Source organism: Siniperca chuatsi, linkage group LG16, assembly GCF_020085105.1.
Source record: "Siniperca chuatsi isolate FFG_IHB_CAS linkage group LG16, ASM2008510v1, whole genome shotgun sequence".
NCBI classification, from domain to species: domain Eukaryota; kingdom Metazoa; phylum Chordata; class Actinopteri; order Centrarchiformes; family Sinipercidae; genus Siniperca; species Siniperca chuatsi.
The window spans coordinates 17,484,559-17,511,509 of record NC_058057.1 but is presented as its reverse complement, the minus strand read 5'-3'; the positions used below and the strand labels follow the sequence as shown (position 1 = coordinate 17,511,509).

Sequence of the window (26,951 nt, the reverse complement as noted above, 5' to 3'; positions counted from 1 at the left end):
TCAGTGCTATAGGACCTGGAGATGTTTATAGTGATAAATAAAACATTATGATATTTTATTCCCTCCAGAACAGCATCTCTGTAGCTGGTAGGGATTCTTTTAAACTCAAGGACACTTCAGAGGAACATGTGTATACTGACATGAGACTTTGAATCTGTTTGTGGACTCTGGTTTACTTAAAGCAGGGGTTTGAGTCTGAGAATGCATCCAAAACCACTCCCTCACATTCTCTACTCCCTATTACACATTATACACTAAAACGCAGAGCATTGCCTTGTGGGATTGTTAGCAGAAAGCAGTGTACATGCCATGGACATTACTTGTTTCGTTCCGTCTGTATTTTTGAGGGCACTAAAGTGGATAAATGTAGACAGTCAGAATTCGGACACTCAAATAAAATGGCAGACAGTAAATATAGTACACTATAGTAAATAGGGAGTTATTTCAGACAGCCTGACACTGTGGGCCCCGCTCAGACAGAATTGAGACAACTGACAACAAGAAGCATAATATTTGGTTTTGAATTGTTTAGATTAATCATAAAGTGAAAATGTCAAGCGTTTTCTGGTTCCAGCTTCTCAAATTATGAGGGTTTGTGCTTTTCTCTGTTATATGTTGTTGTAAATTCATTTTCTTTGGGTGTTGGTGTTGTTGGTGTTGTTGTTGGTCGGACAAAACAAGCAATTTGAAGATGTCACATTGGATTCCGGGAAATATGACGGGTGTTTTCACTATTTTCTTTCATTTTATAGACTAAACCATTTTTTGATGAATCCAAAAGATAATTGATTGATTAATTGATAATAAATATAATCTTAAATTGCAGCTCTACCGTCTTCTAAACCCATCCTATTCTGTCTTTTTTTTCAGACATTTCGATGGCCTATTGCCAGCAGGCTGGATGGAAACGAGATGCTGGAGATCCAAGTGTACAATTACAGCAAAGTCTTTTCCAACAGGTAAGGTGCGCTACTGCTCCCAGCTTGTCCTTAAATCACATTTACCACACCAAACAACATTTTAGAGTAAAGGGTTTCAGTGCCCTTCCTGCCTTCCTGTCGCAACCTGTGACCAATTCAGTCTGTCACACGGTGCATGTTTCTCAGATTCCCTGAGAGCTTGTTCTAAATTGACTCAATTGTGTGTGCAATAACAAACTGCAAACCACAGAGCTGACCATGAATGAGTTTCACATCAGGAGGGGAGTGGAGATAATGAAACAGCATTAGATCCTCAGTAATAGGCACATTTGTCACTCTCCAAACAATCAGATCATGAAAAACAACCAGGTTGCTTTAGTGGATGAGGCAATTGGGATCACTTGTCGAACGTGTCTTATGCTGTAATTATTTGCAGTGTGTGTTTGATATAATACTGGCTTGACAAGTTTATTGAAGGAGAATATTTACAATACACACATTTTGCTGTCATGCTTTGTATGTTTTTACTGACAAATCCCAAGCTGAGGAGGATGTATTTCAATTATGAGCCATTTCCAGTTCTTACATTAATGAGCAATGCACTAATACTCAAACCTGCTTCAATGGCCCTGCACAGCACTTTTAATTACTTCTAAGAAATCATTTGTGCAGAGGCAATGGTGGAAACTGGCTAATTAAGTAATTTCCCTCTACTCCTCCTCATCATCTTCTTCTTGTTTTTCTTCATCTTGGTTTCCCTTGAAGTGTTGTTTGCACTGTAGCCCCTCAGGCTGATGTGTCCACATCTGAAAGATCTGGTTGTGCCAGGAAGCCTGTCCGTCTCCTGTGTCCGTAACAAATTCAATCAGATCGTTACAGCTGCTGCGCTTAACTTGGTTGATGTGTCCAGACATAATGTGTCCTCAACACATTATGTCGCCCACACAGTCATTAAAACTTAGTTTGCTCATCTCTGTGTATGTGGGTGGTAATGTATGTGTGTGTACTACTGTCTTTGTATTTTATCTGTGTGACCTTATCTTCTCTGTTCGTGTGTGACTGTAGTTGTGTGTGAATGTGTGTACTGTAGGTTTCACTTACAAAGACGACTCAGAGCTAAAAGCCAGTGACAGGTGTGCAGACAGATGTTGTATTAGTTCTACATCAAAGCAGCTCTTAACTGTCAACATGAATTTTCTGGTGCCATTGTGTGGAAGAAGAAAACAGGAATGGGACGAGAATTTCCCAGTCACACATGACAATTCACAGAAGGTCAGCAAGTGTAGGATAGCTGAAACTCAGTTTGCAACCCAACTAGCCTGATAATCAGACTGAATTGCCATTTCTCTTCATTATTCAATCTGGCATTTCATGTTGGCCATTTTCTGTCTCAGCTAGCGTGGCGTTTGTCTGTCGGTCAGTCCACCACTTTGGTCCAGACTGAAATATCTCAACAAGTATTGCATCGAATACCATATAATTTTGTTCTAACATTTATGGTATCCAGAGGATAACACCTAGTGAATTTGGCATTCCTTTGACTTCAGCCATGAGGTTGACATTTTTTTTCTTTTTTTTTTTTGCAAAATATCTCACAAACTGCACTATGAATTACCATGAAATTTGGTACAGAAATTCATGGTGCCCAGAGGATGCATCCTAATGACTCTGGCAATCTCCTCACTTTTTATCTAGTGCCACCAGCAGGTCAAATGATCACTTATCCTGTGAAGTATCTCAACATCTAATAGACTATTGGATGGATTGCCATGAAAATTGGTACACACATTTAGGTCCCCCTCAGGATGAATTATAGTAACTTTGGTGATCCCTTAACTTTTCATCTTTCATCAGGTCATAATTTTAATTTGTCCAAATATCTGCAAAACTAATTACATACTTTGTGTTTAGTGCTAATTAGCAATACACACGCACATAAACACACCCCGGCACTCATTTAAGTGGGTAAATAATTCAAGATGAGTCATAGCTTGTGTTGTTCTCACACCTGCTCCATATGTCCACAGGCAGCATCATTACCAGGGTAACTGATCTGCTTCATCACTGTCTGCACCAACGGTAACGTAAGGCCAGTGTGTCACACCCTGCGACAACAAGTGCGATCGCATTACCACAACACAAAGAGAAAGCAATGATGCATGATGGCCTCTGTGCTCTAGTGGCATATAGACCATGTTTTATCATCTGTTTTCCCCTGTAGCTGAGAGATATGCTTTTGTATTCTGCACGCTGTGGAGTACACTGTGTGTGAGTTACTGAGCACTGGAGCAAAGAGGAGGTTATATGATTGTACGATTCAACCTGAGGTCAGTGACTTCCAGAGGGTCCATGGAGGAACATCAGGGGGTCTTTGGAATTAGAAATGGACTTGTCTAATCAAATGTTTTGCAGCAAGTTCAGTGCATGAGGAGCACTGTCACTGTTTCCCAATTCAAGGGCTGAATCCTCCTGAAGTCCACATTTCTAGCCCAAATACATCATATGTTGTCAACAAGGTCGTTTTGACATGTCTGCATTTTTATTTTTTATCTCTATGAGACTAGACAGACCCATTTTGGGAGGGATTGTATGCCTTCAAGTCTTCTGAAGGACCGTCATAGGATCCAGTCCCACATACAAATTTCCATATTTCTTCAGACCGTAACAACCTTGTTGAATCAAGAATCCATTTTGATTTGAGAATCAATTTTGAAATGAATCGTGACCTTAAGAATCAAAATTAAAGATTGAGGTTTTCAAATAAAAGCATGTTGAGAAAAGTTGTTTAAAATATGACACACATCTGGTCTTTAGCTTGGACATGGGGACCAGGTAAGGACGCATTCAAAGCAGCTGTAGCACTGCGTCAAAAACGGAACCCCTTAATTCGCTTGAATGAGACCAGTCTGTCAATGCGGCAAGGGTGCCAATGCAAAGGGCTCTGCCAAAAAAATGCGAGTTTAATCTTGATCAACTCAACGTGATGTCATCCAACCAGATGTGATGCTGGCCACTCAATACGTGCAAGTGCACATTCGTGGTGGACTACTTTGTGTGAATGCTGCTTTTCTACTGTTTACCTCGCGAGTGTGGTAAAATCCTGTGTCACAGTTTTAAAAACCTCTGTGCAGGGTTACAGTGTCTGATAAGCTTTCAAACTCACAGATCTATTACTCTGGCTGGACTTCCCGGATGTTATTTCATGTTTCACCTGTACTTGAAGCAACATGCCCCACAAACATATTGTTTTAACATTGTTTTAAGTCTGAGCGCAGGCTACATGTGGCACATATAGACATAAAATCTCTGCAGTGTAGCTAGGTGCTAGGTCATGAAGTGACTTAAAAGTTAATAATAAAAAATATTTAAAAGTATAGGGAGGATGTACAGGTGGCTAAAATGTAGCCACCAGTGTAGATAGGCTAAAATTGGGGTTATGTGTCTTTAAATTCAACTTAAAAGCCCAAATGAGTTTAGGAGAGTCTCGAGCCTGAAAGCTTTTTGGTTAAGACAGGAATAGAACAGTGCAATAGTCCAGGAATAATGAAATGAAAGCAAAGCCTAATTATGCTGGTACATAGAGCTCATACAATGACAGTGTAAAATGGGAGTGATTTGATATTTTTTCATGCTATTAATAAATTAGAATGCCATTGATTTACTGCGGTATTGTAACACCATTTAATTCAGGAGGTTAGATCACAGCAGCTTCTAAATACAAAGCTCAGATTGTTTATTGTAGCAGATTAAAAGTGATATTTCCTCTTGTACCAGATAAGTACAAGACTGACTGCAATAATTTCATCTGAACGTCAGCCTTGAATACTAAAAATGTTCATCTGTTCTGCTCCTGCTCTGCAGACAGAATCACTGACCCAAACACTGAGCAATCAGAAAGAACAATATGTTATTTAAAATTCGTGTGGTATACAAGCTCTGTGTTCTCCTTTGAAAAAGATATGAAACTCTGCAACACTTTTGAACTACTTTTGCTGTTGTATACAATGAGTATACAATTTCAATATGTTAGACTTTTTGACTTTTTCCCTGTCTTATCTTTAAAATTAGCTTAGAGTTTTATGGCAACCAGTTTTCTCAGAAGTGAGATAAGGCTGTTTACAATTCACATGGATGCTCTTTGCTCAAATTAATCTTCTTTGTTCTTTCTCTTCTCCTGATTTCAGCACTAAATCAAATCATCCCCGTTTATCTTTACGGTTTTTGTTTGGCCACAGGACATAGAATTGTAGCCCAGCAACAGTGCTTTTCTGGCTTCAAAAGTATACAATCCCTTCAAGCTGTTCACATTGAGACTCAACAATTTATAGGTTATTCTTAAAGTGGCCATATTATGCGTTTTGGGTTTTCTCCTTTCCTTTAGTTGTATATGGCTTTTTTGTGTAAGTAAAAGGCCTGCAAAGTTACAAAGCCCAAAGTCCACACCTTAGGGAGTTAGTGTCTCCCACAGAAATCACTGCTCCTGAAACGCCTTGATTGTATTTCGGCCTTTTATTCCATTACTTGTCTATGTCACTATGTAACACATTCTAACATTCGCATAATGCCTGCTATGGTGACCATAGCTACAGCTGTGTTTCCAGCTGATCAGGAAGCCTTAGGAATCCAGGTCCACTTCTACGGGGCGTGTCTTTTCAGACACACATTCTAAGCATTCTAAGCATTGACCAATCATTAGTGTGCATGCGCCAGCCCGCATGCTGCCTGTTGCCGTAGCTCCTAAAGAGTTTCCCTTCGGGGATCAATAAAGTATTTCTGAGTATTTCTGATAGCAGACTGGGTTTTTTTAGGGAGCTAAAATGGAATGTTTCAGACAGAGGGTGAACAGAGGGAATGCAGCAATGTACAGTATGAGAGAAATAATGTGTTTTTTTAACATTAAAGCATGTAAACCTATTCTAGTAGGACCCCCAAAATAAAAGTATGAGCCTGAAAATGAGCATAATATGGCCTCTTTAAAAAGCTTACAAACACCAACCTTATTTAATTTTGTATTTTACTAGAAGCATAAACACATTTTTGTCATATTTAGATTCTATATTTCACTGACATTTAGACATGCTCGCAGCTTGGCTCTAGGGAAGGTAAAGTCGGTCTGTCTGTCAGTCCATCACTTTGGTCCAGACTGAAATCTCAACAACTGCTGGATGGATTGCCATGAAATTTGGTACAGACATTCAGACACAAGCACCTTTATCTAATTTGCAAAAACAGACATGGTTATTTTATGACAATATCACAATATATACCAATATAGTAATATCAAAATTATCCACATCACCCAGCCCTAATTGTATCTTTAAAACACCAGGCACTGGTTCATGGTAAATATTGCAGTATATTGATGGACATCATTGATGGACACTGAAAAAAAATGTCATGCTTTCTGCTGTATGTCATTCAAAACAAACAGCCCCATCATTTCCTCTTTCTCTCTCTCTCACTTTCTACAGACTGACATTTGAAAAAAAACAAATGTGGGTCATACTGTGTATACATATGAACACAAACATATTTTTATGTTTATTTTGTCCTGCATGCTGTTGTGAAGCTGGAACAACGCTCTGCATGTAGGAATGAGATCAACAAGAGCAACGTTACTGCTTCTAACCACAAACTCATATTGACATGGCATACTGATGTACACTGATAGCGAAACATTCATCTTAATAGCCTTTGCTATTGTTTGTGGTTAAAATATTTTATTATGCTTGTCTGTGTGTGTGAAAAGGAGAAACACTGGAGGATTGATTGCATCCATGTGAATCAATAGATATTTATCCTCGAACACCAGTGAAAGACATTTTTGCTGAACAATCTTATGTTTACTGTCCTCCAGCTGAGTTACCAGCAGTTGTGGTGGATTAGAGCAACCTTCAGAACAACTCTGTTTGACTTGGAAAAATATTTTACATTTCAAAGTTGCTCACCTCTTCTCAAATTCACTTGAGCCAGCGATTTCGTCATAGTCATGCCTCGATTTACAAAAGAAACCTGAGGCTCACAAAGAAAAATAATACAAATTGAAAGGGAATGGAGCTCTGAATTATAGAGCAGATGAAAGTAAATTGTTTGCAGAACTTCAATCAATAATGAATGCCACCTTTTGAAGTGCTAAAAAGTGAGCCAGAACATGATAGGCCCTGCGCAGTTCAATTATTCAGCACTTGTACACACGTTACAATGGCTGAAAGGAAATGACAGATAATTTGCTTTTCTAAGTAGCCCGGACATATTGATCACCACTGTCTAGGAAAGGAAAGAGTGGATTATACTGCGGTGGGTTAGTATTTTCAGTGATATTGATCAGAGGTGCAGAAGTTTGTATTTATCTTCAAAGAAAAAGTTTACTGCACAAAACCCATTGTTTTCCTCATTGACTTTCTTCTTGAGTCATGTCAAGCCTGTAAAGTTGAGCATGGAGTTATTCAGTGGGGAGCCTGGCAGATATGCACCTTCACAGAGAAAGCATCTGCCAGCGCCTGAGGGGAAGCACATACTTTTTTTTTTATATATATAACTGGGATTCAAAGTGAAGTCAAGTTCTGAAGGTCCAAATTTACCTCATTATCAAGTTTTGAAGCTCTGCTGACAAATGTAGCCTCACTTTCTACTGTACGTTGAATTCATCACCACCGACTCCAGAGGAGAGAAAAAAATATAGGTGAGGACAGAGATGGAGATAAAGAGAGAGAGAGACTAGAGATTGCATTTCCTGAAGAAAATGCATGTGAGAGCTGGCAAGCTGCAGCTGAGGCTGTTACATGAAGAACGCATATTGACTATAGAAAAGCAGGAGAACATATCTCAAACTTTTAGGAGAACAGTGCTAACCACTGAGCCGGCAGATATCACATATCACAAAAGTTCACATTTTCTGGGTTTCTTCCCACTGTTGATAGGATAGAAGAATATTTGATCCAGCATAGAAATTAGCCTTATGTGTAATAATCTTATAGCGACAACAATCAAAGAGTCCTATTCTGTTGTGTTTCCTCAAGTGTTCTTTGAGGAAACATTAAAGAGAGGGACCGAATTTCTTATGACTTGACTTCCAGGATCCTGATTAGGAGAACAGTGCTAACCACTGAGCCGGCAGATATCACATATCACAAAAGTTCACATTTTCTTGAGAAGTTTGCTTACAAAAAACTAAAGCTTGTAGCTCTAAGATTTTTACAATATTAGTGGCAGCAGGGCTAGTTCAGCATTAGGATATATTTTATGGTTACACAAATTAAGGGAGAATCTGTAAGTTGAAGGAAGGGAAAGGTGAAGAAGGATTAGGCCAGAAGTTTCTATGTCAGCAAGGAAGAAGAACAGGCATAACCACCTGTGTCCACATGAGCAACATGTACACAGTGTTTGAATTTGGTAAGATACAAAGTTGTAAACAATGTACATGTGTAGAAAGGTTCCATCCTCACTGACAAAGGCAGTGAATGGGAACTTGACAATGTGTCAGCAATTCATAAAGGGCAAACACCATACACCTGCGTGAGCCAGACAGTCTAGTGGAAGCTGGAAGTTGTGTCCAATTACAGGGACTTAATTTATTTGGTTTATTTGCTCATGTGAGCGATGCAATTGAACTCTGAACCTTTTGACTTAACACGGAACCCCAACCAGAGAACAGTGCTAACCACTGAGCCATTCAGGTATCCCACTTAAACAAAGCATAGGTTCACATTTTCCTGAGGAGAAATTAATCAGCCCAGACGTGAAGCTTTTGGACGAAGATCAGTTGCAGCAAGAGTAGTTGAGCCTGAGAATTCCTGCCCATACAGTTAATCTAGGGAGAGGGAAAGAATATTAGCAGGTAATAAACAGCGCACTCTTTATTTGCTCACTGAAAACGACCTACTGCCTTTGTTGTTATTCTGTGGTTTAAATTTAATAAGATAGTATTTGTTGTTTTTTCATACTGAGGTGCAGGTGTGCTTTTGTACAGTACAGCATGTGTGTGTTTGCGTGTACTGTACTCATTGACTTTCGTCTGACTGTCATTTTCTATAATGCTTTTGGGAAGCTCACATCGTTAGCAGCGATCCCTGTGGATCTCGTCTGTCACTGTGTGTGTGTGTGTGTGTGCATGCCAAGTAGTAACCTATTGATCGTATACACGTTTTACGATATGATCTCTCCCTGTGGACTCATATCCAGCCAAGTGATTGTATGTCTGTTCTTCCTAATGATTGTCTTGCTACTCCATTTTATAAATGTTTTGTATGTATAAATTATTAAATGTTAAACACAGCTGTATTTGCAATCCACATGTTACCGGGGTGTGTGTCCACATGTTACCGGCATTGTGTGTGTGTGTGTGTGTGTGTAAAGCTAGTGACTATTATAGTAGAAAGGATATATGGCTGTGGCTCAGTGTGGGCTGCAGTGCATGTTCTTAGTGTGTGACTGATTGCTCTGTGAACAACACACTGTTTTGGGAGAAACTCTTTAAATTATTCACCGGCTCTAATTGGCTAGCTGAATGGGGACTATAATGGGTTTCTTCCCACTGTTATAGTGTATACTGTTGATAGAATAGAAGAATATTTGATCCAGCATAGAAATTAGCCTTATGTGTGATAATCTTACAGCGACAACAATCAAAGACTCCTATTCTGTTTCCTCAAGTGTTCTTTGAGGAAACATTAAAGAGAGGGACTGAATTTCATGTTATTATACTTCCTCCACAAATTGTCTCTTCAAAGGCTTCTGTCTGTTGAAGCCACATATGCATTTTTCTTGAATCATGTGTTTTCTGTGCCTAATACCACATTCATATAATATGGTACTGTATAAGACTGTCCTCCCAAGAAGAATGACATCACCAGTTGTTTCAGTAAGTGCCCCAAATAACATGTGTTTACATTCAAGTTCAAGTGACGTTCAAGCCCTCTAGCGGCCGTAGTCGTAACTGGAGCAAAGCAAAAGCAATAAAGGTCAGGGGGATGGAAGGATGGGTCAACAAAACATTGGACTTTAACATGGGAGACCGCTGTCCATTTCCTGTTTCAAATCGACAGTCAACGATGTTTGTTTTTAAAGCATGACCACAATTGTTCTGAAACGTAACCATGTAGCTATTGCTGTAACCATGACAGCAAAGGTCCCCTTAACCTTAACAAAGTACTTATTTTAACCGAAACCATGATGTTTCCCTAAACCTAACCAAGTTGTTTTTGTGCCTAAACCTGACCAAAACGCTTTTATGTGTCGTTCTAGAGGGAATGGACAAACAACGTATTCTGCTATTTAGTCTGAAGGATTTCTTGTACTGTACGGACTTCAGAGATTGGAAAGATTCCCATCTTTATGACTTGCTTAGCTCACGTCATCGGACAACTCAAGACAGTTTTACGATTGCAGAGTTGGTTATGTGAGGGTTAAAAAATACTGTGCATTGACAATATAGCTCTATATCCAATACATTTGGGTTTAATTACCTTGAAAGAAGGACTTTGGCTGACATGAGGTATCAATGTTTGTTTTGCTTCCAGGCACTTCCATATGAGTGATCAAACATGTTAATCTTTCAATTTACCTTGTCCGACTTAAATTTCATTAATTTAGTCATCTAAATTTGTAAGTGGTTTTTTTTATGCACATTTAGAAGAAAAAAAGTTACTGTTAAATGCAAAAATGCCATGCTGTACATGCTGAAGTTGGATCTAAGTCAGTCTCTGCCGCCTTCAGCTTTACTTTTAAATAAAGATAAAAATGAGAGAACTTTTCTTTAACAGCCAACTTTAGAAAACAAAAGCAAAAGAAAAACCTTTTCATTCAATGTATTGGGTGAATGAATGATGTGTGAGTCTTTATCCATTTATTTACCTGTCCTTGGGGGCATTGATAAGAGCTTAAGAGAAGTGGCTGAAAATTGCTGCCTGGTGCTGAAATGTGTTGAATGCTTTGGACAGTTAGCTCTCTGAAATGTCTGCAGACCTGCGTTTTGCACAGTAGAAGCTTTTGGATATATTATTTAGCATTATCTTTGATGTGCTACCTGATGGGTGGCATTTCCTAATTGAGATATTTAGATATAATAACAATTTCGCTAATGTCACACCAACATTTTCAAATGTATTCTTAATGGTGCTTATTGTGGTATTTTGTGAGGAAAACACTACTTCAGACAGGGCAGGTAGTTTACAATAAGCTGGTTTGAGCTCTTGTGCTGGGAGCTGGTGCTCATAGTTTTATACAGGCAGGTCGTTGACTGCAACAAACCAAACCAATAAGTTGAACGCACCTAAAGGTACAAAGGGGAGAGCCGATTCTCAGTGGGATCAGCAGTATTAGCAACTTTGTGTTGATATGTTAGTGCCATGTGCAGTTTTCTTTTAAACAAAAGTTATGTTTACATTCAGTCTTTTGCACCAAAATGCATTGGTCTAATAAACATGTTGAATGCATTTGAAATTCGCAAAGCCGATTTAAAAAAAATGTTTTAAATCATGCATTGTTTATATCCATGTTTACTTGCTAGTAGTCTTTTTCTTACCTTCCTTTGTTGGCGCATTGCTATGCTTGTTTGCGTGTTACTGCCACCGACTGTTGATCAGTGGAACAGCATGAAACCAGCGGCAGGATGTGAATTGCGCCGGCAAACAAAACAAGGGCCCACTCTACTAGTCGTCAAAAACTCCACAGGTTACCTTTTAGTATGGAAATATTTTCTATAGAGCTTTAACATTCACATTTAGTGCATTACAGTGATGGCTGTGGTTCACAGTAAGCACTGCAAATTAATGAAAAATCAATTATATTTGCTGAAACAATGCCATTACCACATGAAAATTAAAGAAGCTCCAACACAACTTGAAAACACTGAACCGCTATTGCTACATACGTTCTGACTCAGCAAAAACAAAACAACTATTAAAAACAGTACATGTATTTTTAAAAAAATATGATGATCTTAATGATCTTAATCTCCTATGTATTAACACTTTGATATTGTTTGGATCTATTGTTTATCTCCAATGGATGAGGATCGATTTAGCAAAATTTACACTTCTCACAGTTGTGTACAAAATAAGGACAACAAAGAGGAGATGCTATGTGAAAGGAAGAATGATCGACAATGTGTGTGTGTCTGTTTGAGCTGTTATCTACTTCCTTTAAATTGCTTTGAGGAGTGACATATTGTAGTGAGCTGGTGACAAAGCAGTATAGCACTTTCTCAGTGTCTGTCACAGCACATATCCATCACCACCCACCACACAGCAGTCTGTTCATGACTCTATCACTGACACACACTCACCTACACACTGTGAAACAGAGTGGGGGAGAACAGATGCAAAGTAGATAAACTAGCGATGTGACAATGACTAAAAAAAGACTATAGATGTAAACATATGGGTGGCAGAGGAGAAATAAAGGACAAAAACACCATGTATTGATCTAATGCCATGTGTTGATCTCACTGATTTCTTTTTTACGATGAGTGGCTCACTATTGGTGTTTTCCTGCAGACTGGTGGGGACTTTCTGTATGGTACTTCAGAAGGTGGCTGAGGAAGGACACCTAGAGCTGACCGACACACTCATCGATGATAACAACACGTCAATAAAGGTAAAGCTAAACACTGCTCTCACACTGGAGTGTCAACAATCTACAAATTTTTGGAGAGCCTGTTCATATCGGCACTATCTCTGGTTGGGAACATTTAATTAGTAATGCAAACAATCAATATACCGACTGTACAGACGTTACCTGTAGCTAGTTAGCTGAGCATGTGTATGTGAAGCGTGCCTGTGTTACAGATTTCCGTTTTTAATAAAAATTCCTGGCAAAAATGTGTAATTATCTGTTCAATTCAAAATGCACAATGTATAAGAGCAACAGGCTGTGTCTTGTACTCCAGTGTGGGGCGTTTATATTCACTCTCTGTCTGCCTGTTGCCCTAACCTTAGCAGTATTTAATCATATAGCTTCAATAAAGCACTGGGACAAGCTGATACAGAAGATATTTACTGTCAGAAATTGTTGAACAAGGTGGATTTTCCAATCTTAAAGCTAAGGGGAAATTAAAGGGGAAACTAGAGTCCAAAAAACAGTTTACAAAAGCTTAAATCAAACAGTTTATAGGTGTAAAATGATGTGAATTACCTTGCAGCAGTAGAATTGAAAGGAATTGTGTTAGTCGGCAAAATGCATTCACAAGCAAATAGAGGAACATTAAATGGAGAAATAAATCTTCCAATGCACCTGCAGAGCTGACAATAGGAGAAGTAATAGCTATCATCTGGCTTATAAATGCACCGCTGTTTAAGACCTGCACACCAACAAGGATCTGATGGAAATAGCAACATCAGCACATTAAGGTGCTTGCCATTAACATTAATCCAGATATTCTCTATTGATTGGAAATTGTGTTTAGAACAGCTAAACTGAGAGTAGCTCAATGGTAAGGATGAGTGTGAGGATAATTGCTGGTGAATACATGTTAGAGTGAATATGCATGTGTAAATGAAAGCAGTGCAATAGGGTGTGTGAGGGAGAATTTAATTGTGTGAGGTTTTAAAGCACCCCGGGGTGCAGAATTGTGCTAGTGGAGCTGGGAGTGCTGATGTGATGTTTCTGAGATGTTGACACACAGCATGGGAGTGCCTTAGGGCTTACACACACATACACTCACATACTGACATATGTGTGAGTGGCTTCTCGTGAACACACATCAAAGCACACACACACACACACACACACACACAATTAAGAGAATTTCAGCACTGTACATCCCTGCAGGAAGAAACTGGCAAAATTAAATCCAACTTCTCTTTCATCTACAACTGCACTGGTGTGGTAGTGACAAATCTAACTCCTCGTGGACTACAGCAATTGTCTTGTGAGGATGTGAGGAAGAGAGAGCGACATATAGAGAGATGGAGGGAGAAAGGTGAACAAGAGCCCCATGTATATTTTCTCCTCATCCGTCTTTGTCAGTAAAATAAATTGGCCACTCCGTAATAAAGATGAGGGCATTGTCAGGAGGATAATATTTGTCCAAACACGAGTTCCCAGAAGACACCAAAGACAAACTACAGTGTCACCATTGTTTCTGGCCTGGATTAAACTAACACTTAATGTCAATCTGAATTCCCCCAGCAAATACCAGCGAGAGGAGATGATTTATAGTCCTGTTAAAGTTTGTTACACATACTGAGAGCTTTTTCTAAACACAATTAAATGGATTGCTATAGATAAGCCAAGACTAAGTCTTAAGGTGTTGTTCTGTAATTTCATTGGACTCTTTTACTACAGGATTGGAGAGGGAAGTACAATGCATATTCCACCTAGAATGTTTAAATAATTATTTCATGGTAGTGGTAATATTCATATTAATAAAGTAATAATAATAGGAATGATAGTGATAGGAATAATAATGATAATAATCATAATAAGACTAATAATAACAACTGTAGTAGCAGTTGTCGAGCAGGAACACCGGGCCAGCAGGTGGCCCACAACCAAAGATCCAGTCTCTGCAGCTCCTGCAACACCTGCAGCATAACTAAGGGATGGTTCAGGACTCACCCAAGCCAGCCCTAACTATAAGCTTTATGAAAGAGGAAAGTCTTAAGCCTACTCTTAAATGTGGAGATGGTGTCTGCCTCCCGAACCCAAACTGGGATGTGATTCCACAGGAGAGGAGCTTGATAACTGATCTTTCCTCCAAGTGCTTTGAAGTTAAATAACTCCACTGTGACCTTTATGGAAGTGAGGGTTTATTAACTATCTGCTGATAATATAAGTTAATTTTCATCTACTTGTGTTCTGTTTTCAGACCAGCGTTACTATAGAGATCAGATACCAGTCGATGGATGGCACAGTGGGAGTGTGGAGCGACGGGGAGTTCCTGGATGTTCCTGACGACCGTGATGGGATGTTTGCCTTTGAAACAGACAGCTTGCTGTCAGGACAAAGCCACGGGTCAGGGACGTCTCCTGGACGATCCTTACAGGGATCCATACCAACCTTCAGGAAGTGAGTCAAACGTACAAACTATCTCCATATCTCCACGACAACTCGATTACATTACTTTACAGTGAATCAGCCGGTGAAATGCTGATTTGCCTCTGAATATTAATTTGATAACTCTCCACAACAGCAAACAAGATGTGTTGTTTTAATTATTTACTTTAGTTTTTAAGACATCATTAACAGTAACAGTACTACTGAGGCACACATGGGTGAGAAAATTACTTGAATGCCTTGCAGTTGACAGATGGATCCAGCATTCACACAGCGATGAGGCTTTATACTGTTCAGCTGATGCAACATATGTCAGTATTATGGAGGGGAACATGTGGGGATCCTGTGCTTAACAACAATGGGCAGACCCACCAAAGAATGTGGTAGCCAGACACTGATGCCCAAAAAACACAGTTAAGATCAGATTTTTGCAAAATCATCTATGATCCACTATAGAAATCTATGAGCACAGAGTATATTCTGTAAACATGTTAATATATGATGCAGATGTGGCCATAGTCAATGTTTGTGCAAAGTTTCAAGTAATCAGAACAGTTGGAAGAGGTCTTTGAGTTATGTAGAAAACAACATTTTATCTAAAAATTGTTTTAGATATTTGTAAAAAACGTGTTTTGAGTATTTGTTCTCATAATTATCTCATACGACATATTTGAATTTGGCACATCAGAGGCGTACTCAAATTAAAGGGGAACTCCACCAATTTTACACATCAAAGTCTGTTTATGGTATTTATGGTGTTTAAGGTATAAAGCCTTTTGTGGCTTCAGAGAGAGCTGCGCAAAATGGGATAATTTGCCTCAAGTGATGTCATTTGAGTCAGCGTCAGTTGGTCTCATTTGAAAATGAAAATCTGGTGGTGTGAAGTTAGAAAGAAGCGAGCTTACCAGAACTCAGTAGCCCGCTCTTCATATCTTCTTGAGTACATTAGCTGTTACTTGCATAACACAGAATGCATTGCATATGGTAGTTCATAATAGACAAGAAATCGTAGGCTGTACAAGGTTATATAGATTTAGTATGAAAAACTGTAATACCCTCTGCGGTCTTCCTCTGTGGTTTGCTTGTCGTGTTTTTGCTGAATAGTATGTGAAATAATCTGTGGGTGGAATCGATTTCAACTGAGACTATCTGCTCAGCCAGACCCCTAAGTCCATCATTATACTGCATGTTGAATGGGCGTGTGAAAAATTATGTATATGTGAATGCCTGAATGCCGTTGTGTGCATGTTTTTGTTTTTGTTTGTTGACACTGAACGCTTGCACTGTTTTACAGCATAAAATTAAAAACTGTTCAGGGTCTGCCTATGTGAGACTCGAAGCAGCCTGAGGAAAACAAGAAAAGTTGACTAATCTAGTAGTTTTAGAGCATCCCACGGGTGTTATATAACAGATACAGTATTTGGAAAAAGAAAGTACTGCTGTGGAGAAATACTGTAAAAGAGTTCAATAAAAGTGGGGTTAGAAGTACCCAACAAACTCATGAAGCTAAAACTTATATTCAGCAGACAGTATGTCAGATTATTAATTATGCTGTATCTCTAGCACATTCATTTACATTTCCTCACCTTTCTTCAGGTAAACAAGCCCTCTGTCCTTGCTGCTTGATGAGGGCACCTGTCATCAAGTTGCTTTGGCTGCGAAGAGCTGTCACTCAGACTTTGTAAGGGCTGCTGTAGGGCTTTTGTCTGAAAAAAAGTGAATGAGTTGCTGAGAAAAATACCAATAACTTCCTGCCTAGCCAACAAATCCACCTCTAATCCGCCTCACACCAGTGTTGGTCAGAATGATGGGTTTGTGGGAAAATTTTAATAGCCTTGCCACTTCTCATCCAACCCCTTTATATCCTGAACTACCAGCTGCTCACTTTATCACTGGTTGAGAGGTTTTCAGAATTAAACTTCCTAAAGCTGTTTCATTATGTCCTGAATTCTGACACTCTACGGCCAGTGTTAATTGTTCATACTCTGGTAATGAAGCGTTAATGTGCAGGAGATGATAACCGGGGATGACTCTCTCATTCCTCTAGGGAAGAGGAGGAGGAGGAAAAAGAGGAGCAGAATGTCATAAACAGTTTAGCCTCAATGTATATTTCCTACATCCTTTCTGTCTGCCAGATTTTCCCACTTTTTGGTTTGTGGTTTTGTGTCTGTTTTACCTCCTCTTTCATGCAAAGGCAATATTTCACAGCAATGTCACCTCATCAGTAATCATGTTTCTTAAAGTCAAATACATTTGACAACATCATGGAGAGTTATGTGTCCCTCCCAGGCATTATGATAATCTCAGAACTTCTAGAGGATTGCCAACACCTGCTGTCTTTCTGAGACTTTCAACTTAAAACTTTGTGAGTTAGGCTATATTGTATTTCTAAAATACTTGAGAGACATGCAAACTCACTCTATTATAGATTATTCCCATGCAGTATCATAACTGTTTACTCATCAATGCAGAATGGAAGAACAAACAGAAACAAACAGAAACAGAAGAACTGTGTCTACATACATAGAGCTCTACCCACTGCTGTCTATTTCTGTTATATCACCTGCATCCTAAAGGTCATGTATGCTGCTTACAGGAGAGTTTGTGCTCCTTGCTGTTTTCAGTGGGCATCAAATATCATTATAACTGTACAGTATGGCTGCAATAGAGTGTGGGTAGCTTGTTAAGGCATATTGGTTCCTCCTCATCCGCTTAATTGAGTGAAATTGCACCTGAAGTTGACCACTGCTACCACCTCTCATTTCTGCAGCCTCTACCTCCCTCCACATTGTCTGCAGGATGATATATGGTGGCGCCCATGAAGCACTTTGTGCTATCTGCAGCACCGCAATGGTTTTGTTATTCCTAATAAATAAATCACCTCCTGCCTGGTTTTATTGCCAGTGAAGCAGATCTACTGAATAGTGCATGCAGAGGAGCATATGTGCCAAACATGAAGAGAATGGATTTAAAGCTCCAATTGTCATTTGATCTGTGGACATCAAATACTTGGGGGAAAAAACAAACAATGAGATGAAATGGGGTTGCACATTGGAGTGTGATCATACTTTAACACTGGTGCAAAGGGCTAACAGACACAGGATTTTTTTCTTTCTTGTAAAAACAATTCATAAATGAATCTGCATTGCCCCACTGAAACAAATTGCTGTAAATAATCATTGTGTTTATTCAAACAGTTTAAATATGCATGATTCATTTGCATAACATTAAATCCGCACTCAAAGGAGACAATTCATGCTCAGCAAAGCTTCTGTTGAAGGGATAATTTACTGAAACTAGTGTTGATTTATTTATTATAATTTTTTGCCAAGTGTGTGATTCATTTGTCCATCAGTGTAAATTACTGTGTCATCACACAGAGCTATGGTGCAGGTGTTGTGTGGTCTTTTATCTCGCTCGTCTTGATCTCAATGGGTCTGCTAACTGCAGCACTGACCCCCTGTGGAAACATTCATAACTGATATGTCAGCTAATACAGAAACATGCCATTCTTTTACAGTATATATATTAATCTTAAATATAGATTTTGTGCCTTTGGTATTATTTGGATAGTTTGTTCAAGGCCCCACCCGGACAGGTGTTTTCACTTGTGTTGCCTGATTAGACCTCTTCTCAGGACTATGTGGGCTTGTACAGACTAGCTAGATTGACATCTCCCTGACTCTCCTGTTAGTTTAGCTGCAGCTGTTATCTCGGGACAATTTACCCTGTTGTCCTTCCTATTGGTCCATAGAACTTTGCGACATCACTTAATTGACATTCATTAAGCCCCACCCCCTTAGTTACCCATTTATTCGAACTGGCCTTTGTCTTGCTTCTTGCTGTTGCTATACTAAATAAACTTTACTTACTTACTTGCTTACTCCAGGAGTTGGTTAAAAACACTGTCTTCCGTTGACTTTTTAATGTTTCCAACTGACTCATTTTAAAACGAGAACCTGCACTTGATGACTACATATGCAATATTGTACTGAAAGACTGAGGCTAAAGCTACGTGTCCCAGGCAAAAAGTCAGCATCTTCATAAGTTGATGATCCATGTACAGTAGAAGGCATGGAAATAACATGCAAATACATTGTTCTTGTATTGTAGTGTAGAGTTATAGTCCTAGTGTTAAAAATAGGAAAAATGTAGGATCAGACTGTTTTTTCATTACATTAGCATTACTGTGTTTAGCTGCTTAGCTTATACTTGTCTTATACAGTATGTATAAGACAAGTATATATGTTAGTCCTCATACTTTTAGTATGATGACTAACTGATATGTTTGACTTAATGCTGTATATTGTAATTATTGATGTCAAATATGACATCTCCTGACACCCATTGTAATATGCGTTTATTGCACACTGTTGCAAGCTGTCAGCTTTCAAATGTACAGTAAGCCCTTGTCAGCAAATGAACAATCTTCAGATCAGTGAGTTGAGACATTGCTGACATGCTGCAATCACAGATAAGGCTTTACAGAGTCCATTTCTGTTTAAAGGGACAGTTCACCCCAAAATAAAAAATACATATTTTTCGTCTTACCTGTAGTGCAATTTATCCATCTAGATTGTTTTGGTGTGAGTTGCCGAGTTTTTAAGATATCGGCCATATCGCATTTTTTGAGCACCACAAGCCGAGTGCCATATAGTCCCATTATATTAAAAAAATGCAGACATCTCTACGGCCGATATCTCCAAAACTCACTTAGCGATAAGTGGCATAAAAAGAAAAAAAATGTCAAAGTTTCATTTTTTATCTGCACAATCAAATAATAATGTGATTGTTCATGCTGGGTTGTAAATTATTTGAAGGATATATATATATATTTTTTCTCTTCAGCTGTTCTGCTTGTTTCCGTCTGCTGAGACAGATACTGGATTGAAGTAGCTGCCTTTTGAATTTTTGACATTCCTTCTTTCTTCTCGTATAGCTTTATTCTCTTGAGGGACTGCTCTGTGTTTGTCACCTCTGCTGTTGTGTTTTGCTGTGGTTTGCATTGGTTCTTATTCTCAGCTTGTGTGATAGCGCGGTGTGTAAATTTTAACACTCTGAGCAAGTGTGTAAGAGTTCCTCTCTGTTATTTTTCTGTTCCAAGTCCTGATGTGGGAGCAGACGATGACGACATGAAGACATGCCTCTTGGGGTAAATCCCAGTTTTTGCATCACCTGTGTGTTTGTTCCAGATAGGAGTTGTAAAATACTAGGATTTAGAGGAGCTGATCTTCTCAGTAGAGATGATTATTTATAAGATTACATAAAAGTCTTTGGAATCCCTTAGATGTCATCAGGGACTTTGAGAAAAAAGGAACATTTTGTCTCTGAAACCCTGAATGGATGGTCTGAATGAAAGTATATCGTCCAGAGATTTTTATCTAGCCCAGTTGATGCAACAGAGTAAAAAATGCACATGCTATTTGGAGTGAATATTAAAATTTAAAAAGTAATGGGTGTTGTGTATTGTACATTCTTCTTCCTTCCTCTTCATTTTCTTCACCATCCTTCTTTTCTTGCTTCCTCAGTTTGCATTATGTGGAATGTCTTCCCTCAATCACTTAATCATACACACAAAACACACTGTAAAATGTTGTAAGACTCAAAATCTCAAAAAATAAGCTAACACTTGCAAGATCACAGGCAAAGAATATCATTTAACTTTCCTCTAGGCCAATGAAGCAGCTACACAAAAGCAATAGCAATATTGATGAGAGAGAGACACACACACAGAAAGAGAGAGAGAGAGATGCAGAGCGTTCAAAAAGGTTTCAGGATAGAGGGTTCTGGTTTAGTGAGAGTTTTCATCCCCCAATTGTGTTGTCAGGTAGGGCCGATCTTTGTCTGGCTCCAGTCCAGAGGATCCTGGAATTGCCGAAAAATGTGCATCCAATCTATGTTTGTGAGAGAGAAAGAACAGGTGTGTGTAGAGTGTCTCAGAGCTCCATTCAGCAGAGCCCCCAGAGCAGAACGTACAATGTATGTCAATGAATTATTGATCGCTGGTGGGTTACTTTTTTATCTTCCCTTTATTCATTTATTTTCATCTGCATGGGAGTTTTACAGTGGTTGAGAAAGTTCAGCACACTTATGACAAAACATACAAATGGACAAACATCTTAACCACTTTAATAATATATACCATATGTCCCATTTAGAAACAAATACTGGATATAAATAAAACACAAGAAACAGTTTGAAAACATTGAGCATACAATTCAAAGTAACTCTGATGCTCTCACTCTGTGTATAGGTGCACAGCTATGCAGCAAGCTAAAAACACACCTCCAATAACGGTTGAAGACAGGAGTTACTGGGAGCAATTGTGAAACTGTGAAACCACAGTTTGATAGCGACTACAAATCAGAAAAATATGAGATACCATAAACATGTGTTGAACCAAAGGTATTGTAAAAAGGAATTAGTAAGGTAACAAGACAACTGGATTCATAAATGTATAGACTAACTAAATTAGTTGCATTGTCCTTCATGCCAAGAAACAAGCAATTACCAGTGAAAGAACAGCTTAAATTCCCTATAGGAAGTACAACACATTAATTAATCTAGTAAACATAAACAGAGTCTTCAAGAGCAAAGGTTTTGTTTTTAAAAAAAGACTAAAATACATAATAGTCCAACCGTATAATGAATGATATATTATCCCATGTTCACAGCATAATGAGCAAATATTCTCAAGTCGGAATAACTTGTTTTTCCCATTCTGCTGACATAGTGTGAATGATGCATTAGCAACACATTAGTTAGCACTTAACTGTTCTCAGGAAAAAATAGCAACTACAACTGTCAAAAAATAGCTATCATATAAGTAGCAGATGTGACAATGTCAGCTAAACAGTAGGCGTTGCTACTAGCAACAGAATAGTCAACTGAGAGTGCCAGAAGAGTAACCTCTTTTCAAAGTGCATATCCAACCCTTCGTTACACATAGACATGTTCACATTTGACCATCTGCTCAAAGCCAAATCTCTCGAGTTAACTGCAATTTACACACCCATCCTCTGCTCCTTATCCCACTGCTTGACATGCACATCAAAGATGAATTTATAACCGTGATGAAAAGGTTTTATGCACAGTTTGAAACCCCTGTTTGACAGAGGAGATGGAAATCAAGCTACCAGGTACTTGCAAATAACCTTGGGAATAATTCTGCTTCAGTTAGATCATTCATCTTTGCTGCAGTTTACACGTGTAATGAAGCAATTTATTCATGCTCTCATGTATTATGGATTTGTGCACAATAACCCCCAGACATACAGTACAGTTAATTTTCAGCTTTTAGTACACGTGTGCATATGTTGCCTGACTTCTCTGCCTTTTAAATATTCAATAGCTGGCTTTGCATACAATAGTAAGCTTATTATCTCTCTATCTACAGTGCAAAGCTTGAATGAGCTTCACATCTCATTTAAGGTGTTTTTGTGTTTGGTTGATGTGCAGTGCTTAGATGTTACAGTTTAGATGATATTCACTGATGCATTTATGGTCTTTATTTCAGATCAAAGGAAAAGAAGGAAAGAGGAAATAATAGGTATAACGTTCTCAACTTCTCAACAAGTCTTTTCTCTGTATTTTCTTTAAAAGTTAGATGAGTTTGACCTGCTTTAACTTCTAAAGTAAACTGTTAGTTTGCATATTTCCGTTACTCTAATTGGAAACCCCACTTGGGAAATTTCTTTGCCTTCTTCTAACTGACATCTTTGAAGGTTAGATTTTGTTATTAAATCAGCATAGAGAGATGGCTTGTTTAAAAAAAAACTTTCAAGGTTCATCATTTTAAATTCAGACATGGCCTCCTGCTGAAAGCATTTTTCTGATGTTTGTCCTTGTATTAATTCTTAACTCGGCACAGCAAAGGAAAGGAAAGGAAAGTGAAGGGAGTGAAACACAAGTAAGTCAAATATTGGGTGGCTCCATTTGTTTATTTTATTTTGTGAATTTCCATTAACTCTTCTCTTTTTTGGTTTAAAATCGCTGTTCTTGTGCAGAAGATTCACTCTTTATTGCTTGCAGATCTGCGGAAGATCACTGTCTTTACCTGCTATAACTTCATGGCCTTCTGTCTACAACTGCTGATATAAATGCTTGTATATATATGATATATATGCTTATGTAAAGTACATGTTGGCTGTCCTCATCACAATATCTCATCTGTTCAAGAGCTTAAAACAACCTATGTTTGCGTTTTCCTGACATGGAATCCCTCTTGTGGCTGATCTCTCTCAGAGGCAAAGGGCAGAAGTAGCATGACATTGTTAAAGTGCCTAAAGCCTTTTAGGAAGGAAAGTTGGGTGTACGAAGCGACTGACTTTGACATAGAAGACTTCATACACACATCCTGTCTCAGTCGACATTGGTTTCCTTCGACCATGACCAGATTGTTTCCATAACCAAATAGTTTTAGCTACCCACACTTAACTAGATTTTAACTATAGATGTGGCAAAACATTCATGTGAATAATTTTTCTAAAGGTAAGGTGGGTCGTTCTGGAAGGGACTGCCAAATGGGATTTGGTGGCTAATGATGTGAATTTCAGTTGAATGAAGATTGAACACACTGCACAGCAGTGTGTGTGTGTGTGTGTGTGTGTGTGTTAACTTGTATTAATCATGTTGTGGGAACAATAATCTGTTCACGCTGTCACATTGTTGGTACAGTACTCAATAATTTGGTTCATTCAAGTTTAAGCGTTTATTTTAGGGCTAACACCTAGTTTTAGTGTCAAGGTTATAATTATGTTTAGGTAAGGTTAGGTTAGGGTTAGCGTTGTAGTGTAGTGTTAAGTTTAATGTAATCCTTCAAGGAATGTTCAGTACAATGTCCACACAAGTACAGTAGTACAAAATCAAATATTTATTTGCGTGTGGCTTACATTTCCTCTTTGTTATTAAAAGTATTTTTTTCCCAGTTGATCTGATTTAAGGGTGATTTTGGTCTCCTCTGTGGCAATGTTAACCCCTGAGGAAATAATACATTAATAATACATTTTTTTAATTAGTTGACCAAACATCAGTGTCTTCTCTTCTCAGTGTGAAGATACAGTATTTCATGAAGTTCATGTGAGTTTGTTATGAACTCTGGAGGCTGTCTAGAGGCACTTCAGATACAATCTTCGAGCACAACCCACTCCATCCTTCCCCTCTACCTCCACCTCTTTCTCTCTCCCTCCCCTCCTCTCTCCTGCATCATCCACTCATCTGTCCAACTGTTATCTGCCTGGCTGGTCTGGACTATCTGCACCTGACAGGTGAAGAATATGGCAATATAGTTTAAAATAGAAGGGAGATTGGGGAGGAATCTTGTTGGGGCGGATTTATGGTCATCCGACCTCTCTGTGGAGTTGAGTAGGATCTGTGGTGTCTTTCATGTGGTATGTATGAAACACATTTTTTCACACATTGTGTGTGTGTGTGTCTTTCTTCTTTTTGGTATCTTATTGTTGAATCATAGATTGAATGAGACAAGGAGGTGGACTGGATTACTGGAACTTCTGAGGAATCAATAAATTGCTTTTTCAATTAGTCGATTTAATTGTCTAGTCTATAAAATGTCAGAAAAATAGAAAAATATGGATATTTGCCCATCACAATTTCCCAGAGTCCAAGGTGACATTTTAAATTGCTTGTCAGTTTTCTGTGGATTAATCGACTAATTGTTCAGCGTTTCAGCTCCAATTAACAGATGTTACATTCAGGTATTTTACGAGGTGTTCTTCAAAATGTTTCCTGCATGCACTGATAATTCAATAATTTTCCCATCAGCTGGAAATATACTGGTCAAATTGTGCTTTATAGACATGACACAGTCTGAGAATCCAAGGAGCGTATCCTTCAATGTGAAAGGCCTTGATTTGATTTGACTGGAAAAATCATTTTACCTTTATTTTGATGAGTGATGACTTTTATTCCTATTCTCGTGGCTCCAGACTTTTACTTTTAAATCTCTCTTGGCACTCAGCCATGAACCTATTAAATGAGATGTTGACATACATTTCTTTAAAACCATAATGTTTTCCATAGAAGCTTGCCTAGCGGGGGAAAGATCAAAGCAGAAAATGAACTCTGATACATGTGACTCTGAATGATTGAGGAAACAAAAGAAAAACCTTCCTATTCATTAATTCCCTCCATATCCGCAGCAAATTGGACGGGCACACTCATTTTTAATTATTAAGGCCCCTCATTTGTCGTCCTGCTGATGACATCACAAGCTCTTTGTTGTTGCGGTGATATATGATCCAGATAATATCAATGTGGAGACACTGGATACTCTTGTCTTGTGATTGAGGGTCTGGAGATGGGGGGGAATTAAATCCACTGGAATTAAATGTCTAGCCAAGTTACAAAGATGTTCATGATATATGGACGTTATGGTGTTGGGTTGCATTTTGATTATGTCCACAAGTGGGCAGTGGGGTTTTCTGCTCAAGTCAAGTTCAGTACTTGATGTTAATCAGTTTCTCCTGTGGGTCTGAGTCTACTGATGGAGAGTAAACTTAATGTGTTAAACATAAAACTGGTTGATTTGGGGATGGATCAGCAGTGAATCAGACACAAGTTCACTTTCATGATATAAGTTCCCTCTCCTTTGTCCTCCCATCTGCTGACTCCGTCTCCTCCACCAGAGCAGGGAAGGGAGTTTTCTCAGCCATGAAGCTTGGCAAGATCAAGAGCTCTAAAGACGATCACAAGAAAGGAGGTAAAACAACACACAAGACAATGCCTGTTTGGCCACAAATTAACTGAGTCTTTTTGTTTAGTTTTTTAGTTAGCTGAAGGGAAAATACATGTTGAAGCCCATTTACCAAGTTGTTATTAATCAAATACATGTAAACAACAAGCAACAACAAAAATGGCCTGTCCTACCCAGGGCCATAGGCAGGATTTCCGAAGTACTTTGGTCATGTGTCTGAGTCCCCCCTCCCCAAGAAAATTTGGACACCAAAATGAAGTCTCAAAACCTTTTTAAATGTTTCCTGTTCCTTTGTCACACAGCTAGGAATAAACTTCTGGTGGAAAACTACTGAATTATTTGTTCATGTAAAGGCCTAAAAGTAGTGGAATTTATATACATAGATTATAAAAACGTACTGGAATCAACCTATAAAATATCCCCCAAGTTTTTGTTTTTAATTGTTGATTTACTTCATTCCGCCAGATGAGCCGGCGGTCCTGGACATGGAGGACCTGGACAGGAAGGCGATGCGTCTTGCTGGATCACTGGACCCAGACACCGTCTCTCTGGCCTCTGTCACCGCCGTCACCACCAACGTCTCCAATAAGAGGTCTCATATTTGTTCATACTGTGAAACATGCATGCACACGCATGGTAGAGAAATACACTCAAACATGCACATCAGCACACAGCCTTAATGGCCTCAGTCAGTACTGTACATCTCAAACTGCTAATGCCGCAGAATAAATTCAAGCTGGTTGCACATTGATACCATTTGATAGCATATGTTTCTAAAAATAAACATATTCATCCTGGGAATATGGAAAAATTAGAGCATTCACAATTTAAGATTCAACTTAGAATTGAGTTTGTGCTCATGTGCCACCTCAGTTTTCAGTGTTGGAGCACAGAATGCACTCCATCAATCGCCTGTAGAAAAATCACTGACTGTGTCGAATGTCTTCAGGTCAAAGCCAGATATCAAGATGGAACCGAGCTCTGGACGACCAGTGGATTATCAGGTGTGTGTGTGTTTCTGGGTGTTTGTCCGTGCGAGTGCATAAACACTTCACATTTCTACCTGCATATCTGCACATACATGTGTCTGCAGGTTCATCGATGTGGGTTAGTACAAATATCAGCATGCATCTTCCTCTCCACTTAGGTCTACTTCTCTTGAGACTTTTTTCATTTTAATATTATGATGTTTTAGTGTGACCATTTGTATGTATGTATGTATGTTTCTGATGTGATATATGATATGTGTGTGGTTTTGATGTATAATTGGCAGGATAGTTGGGAGGAGGAAGAAGCCAAAGCACAGCTTCCATGTTAATGCAAAT

General features: G+C 38.7%; 1 protein-coding gene and 1 long non-coding RNA gene across 8 annotated transcripts in view; one reads left to right on the top strand and one right to left on the bottom strand.

The window, feature by feature from the left end:
• The window catches only part of otofa (otoferlin a), an 83,758-nt gene that overhangs the window by 20,142 nt on the left and 36,665 nt on the right, over positions 1–26,951 (top strand). For 5 of the 7 annotated variants that reach the window (XM_044169347.1, XM_044169346.1, XM_044169351.1 and 2 more), the window contains exons 3-8: positions 871–959; positions 12,416–12,515; positions 14,728–14,927; positions 25,559–25,632; positions 26,092–26,218; positions 26,576–26,630. In XM_044169347.1, the coding sequence (XP_044025282.1) occupies positions 871–959; positions 12,416–12,515; positions 14,728–14,927; positions 25,559–25,632; positions 26,092–26,218; positions 26,576–26,630 (645 nt within the window). Of the gene's footprint in view, positions 1–870; positions 960–12,409; positions 12,516–14,727; positions 14,928–20,019; positions 20,068–22,431; positions 22,465–22,785; positions 22,825–25,558; positions 25,633–26,091; positions 26,219–26,575; positions 26,631–26,951 lie in introns of those variants that run through there. The other 2 variants (XM_044169345.1, XM_044169349.1) reach the window with 2 other exon arrangements.
• Positions 1,381–5,438, bottom strand: LOC122863164. Its single transcript, XR_006374936.1, has 3 exons — positions 5,364–5,438; positions 2,929–3,025; positions 1,381–1,764 (listed from the first exon to the last, which is right to left on the bottom strand). It is a non-coding gene; the product is annotated as an uncharacterized LOC122863164 (long non-coding RNA).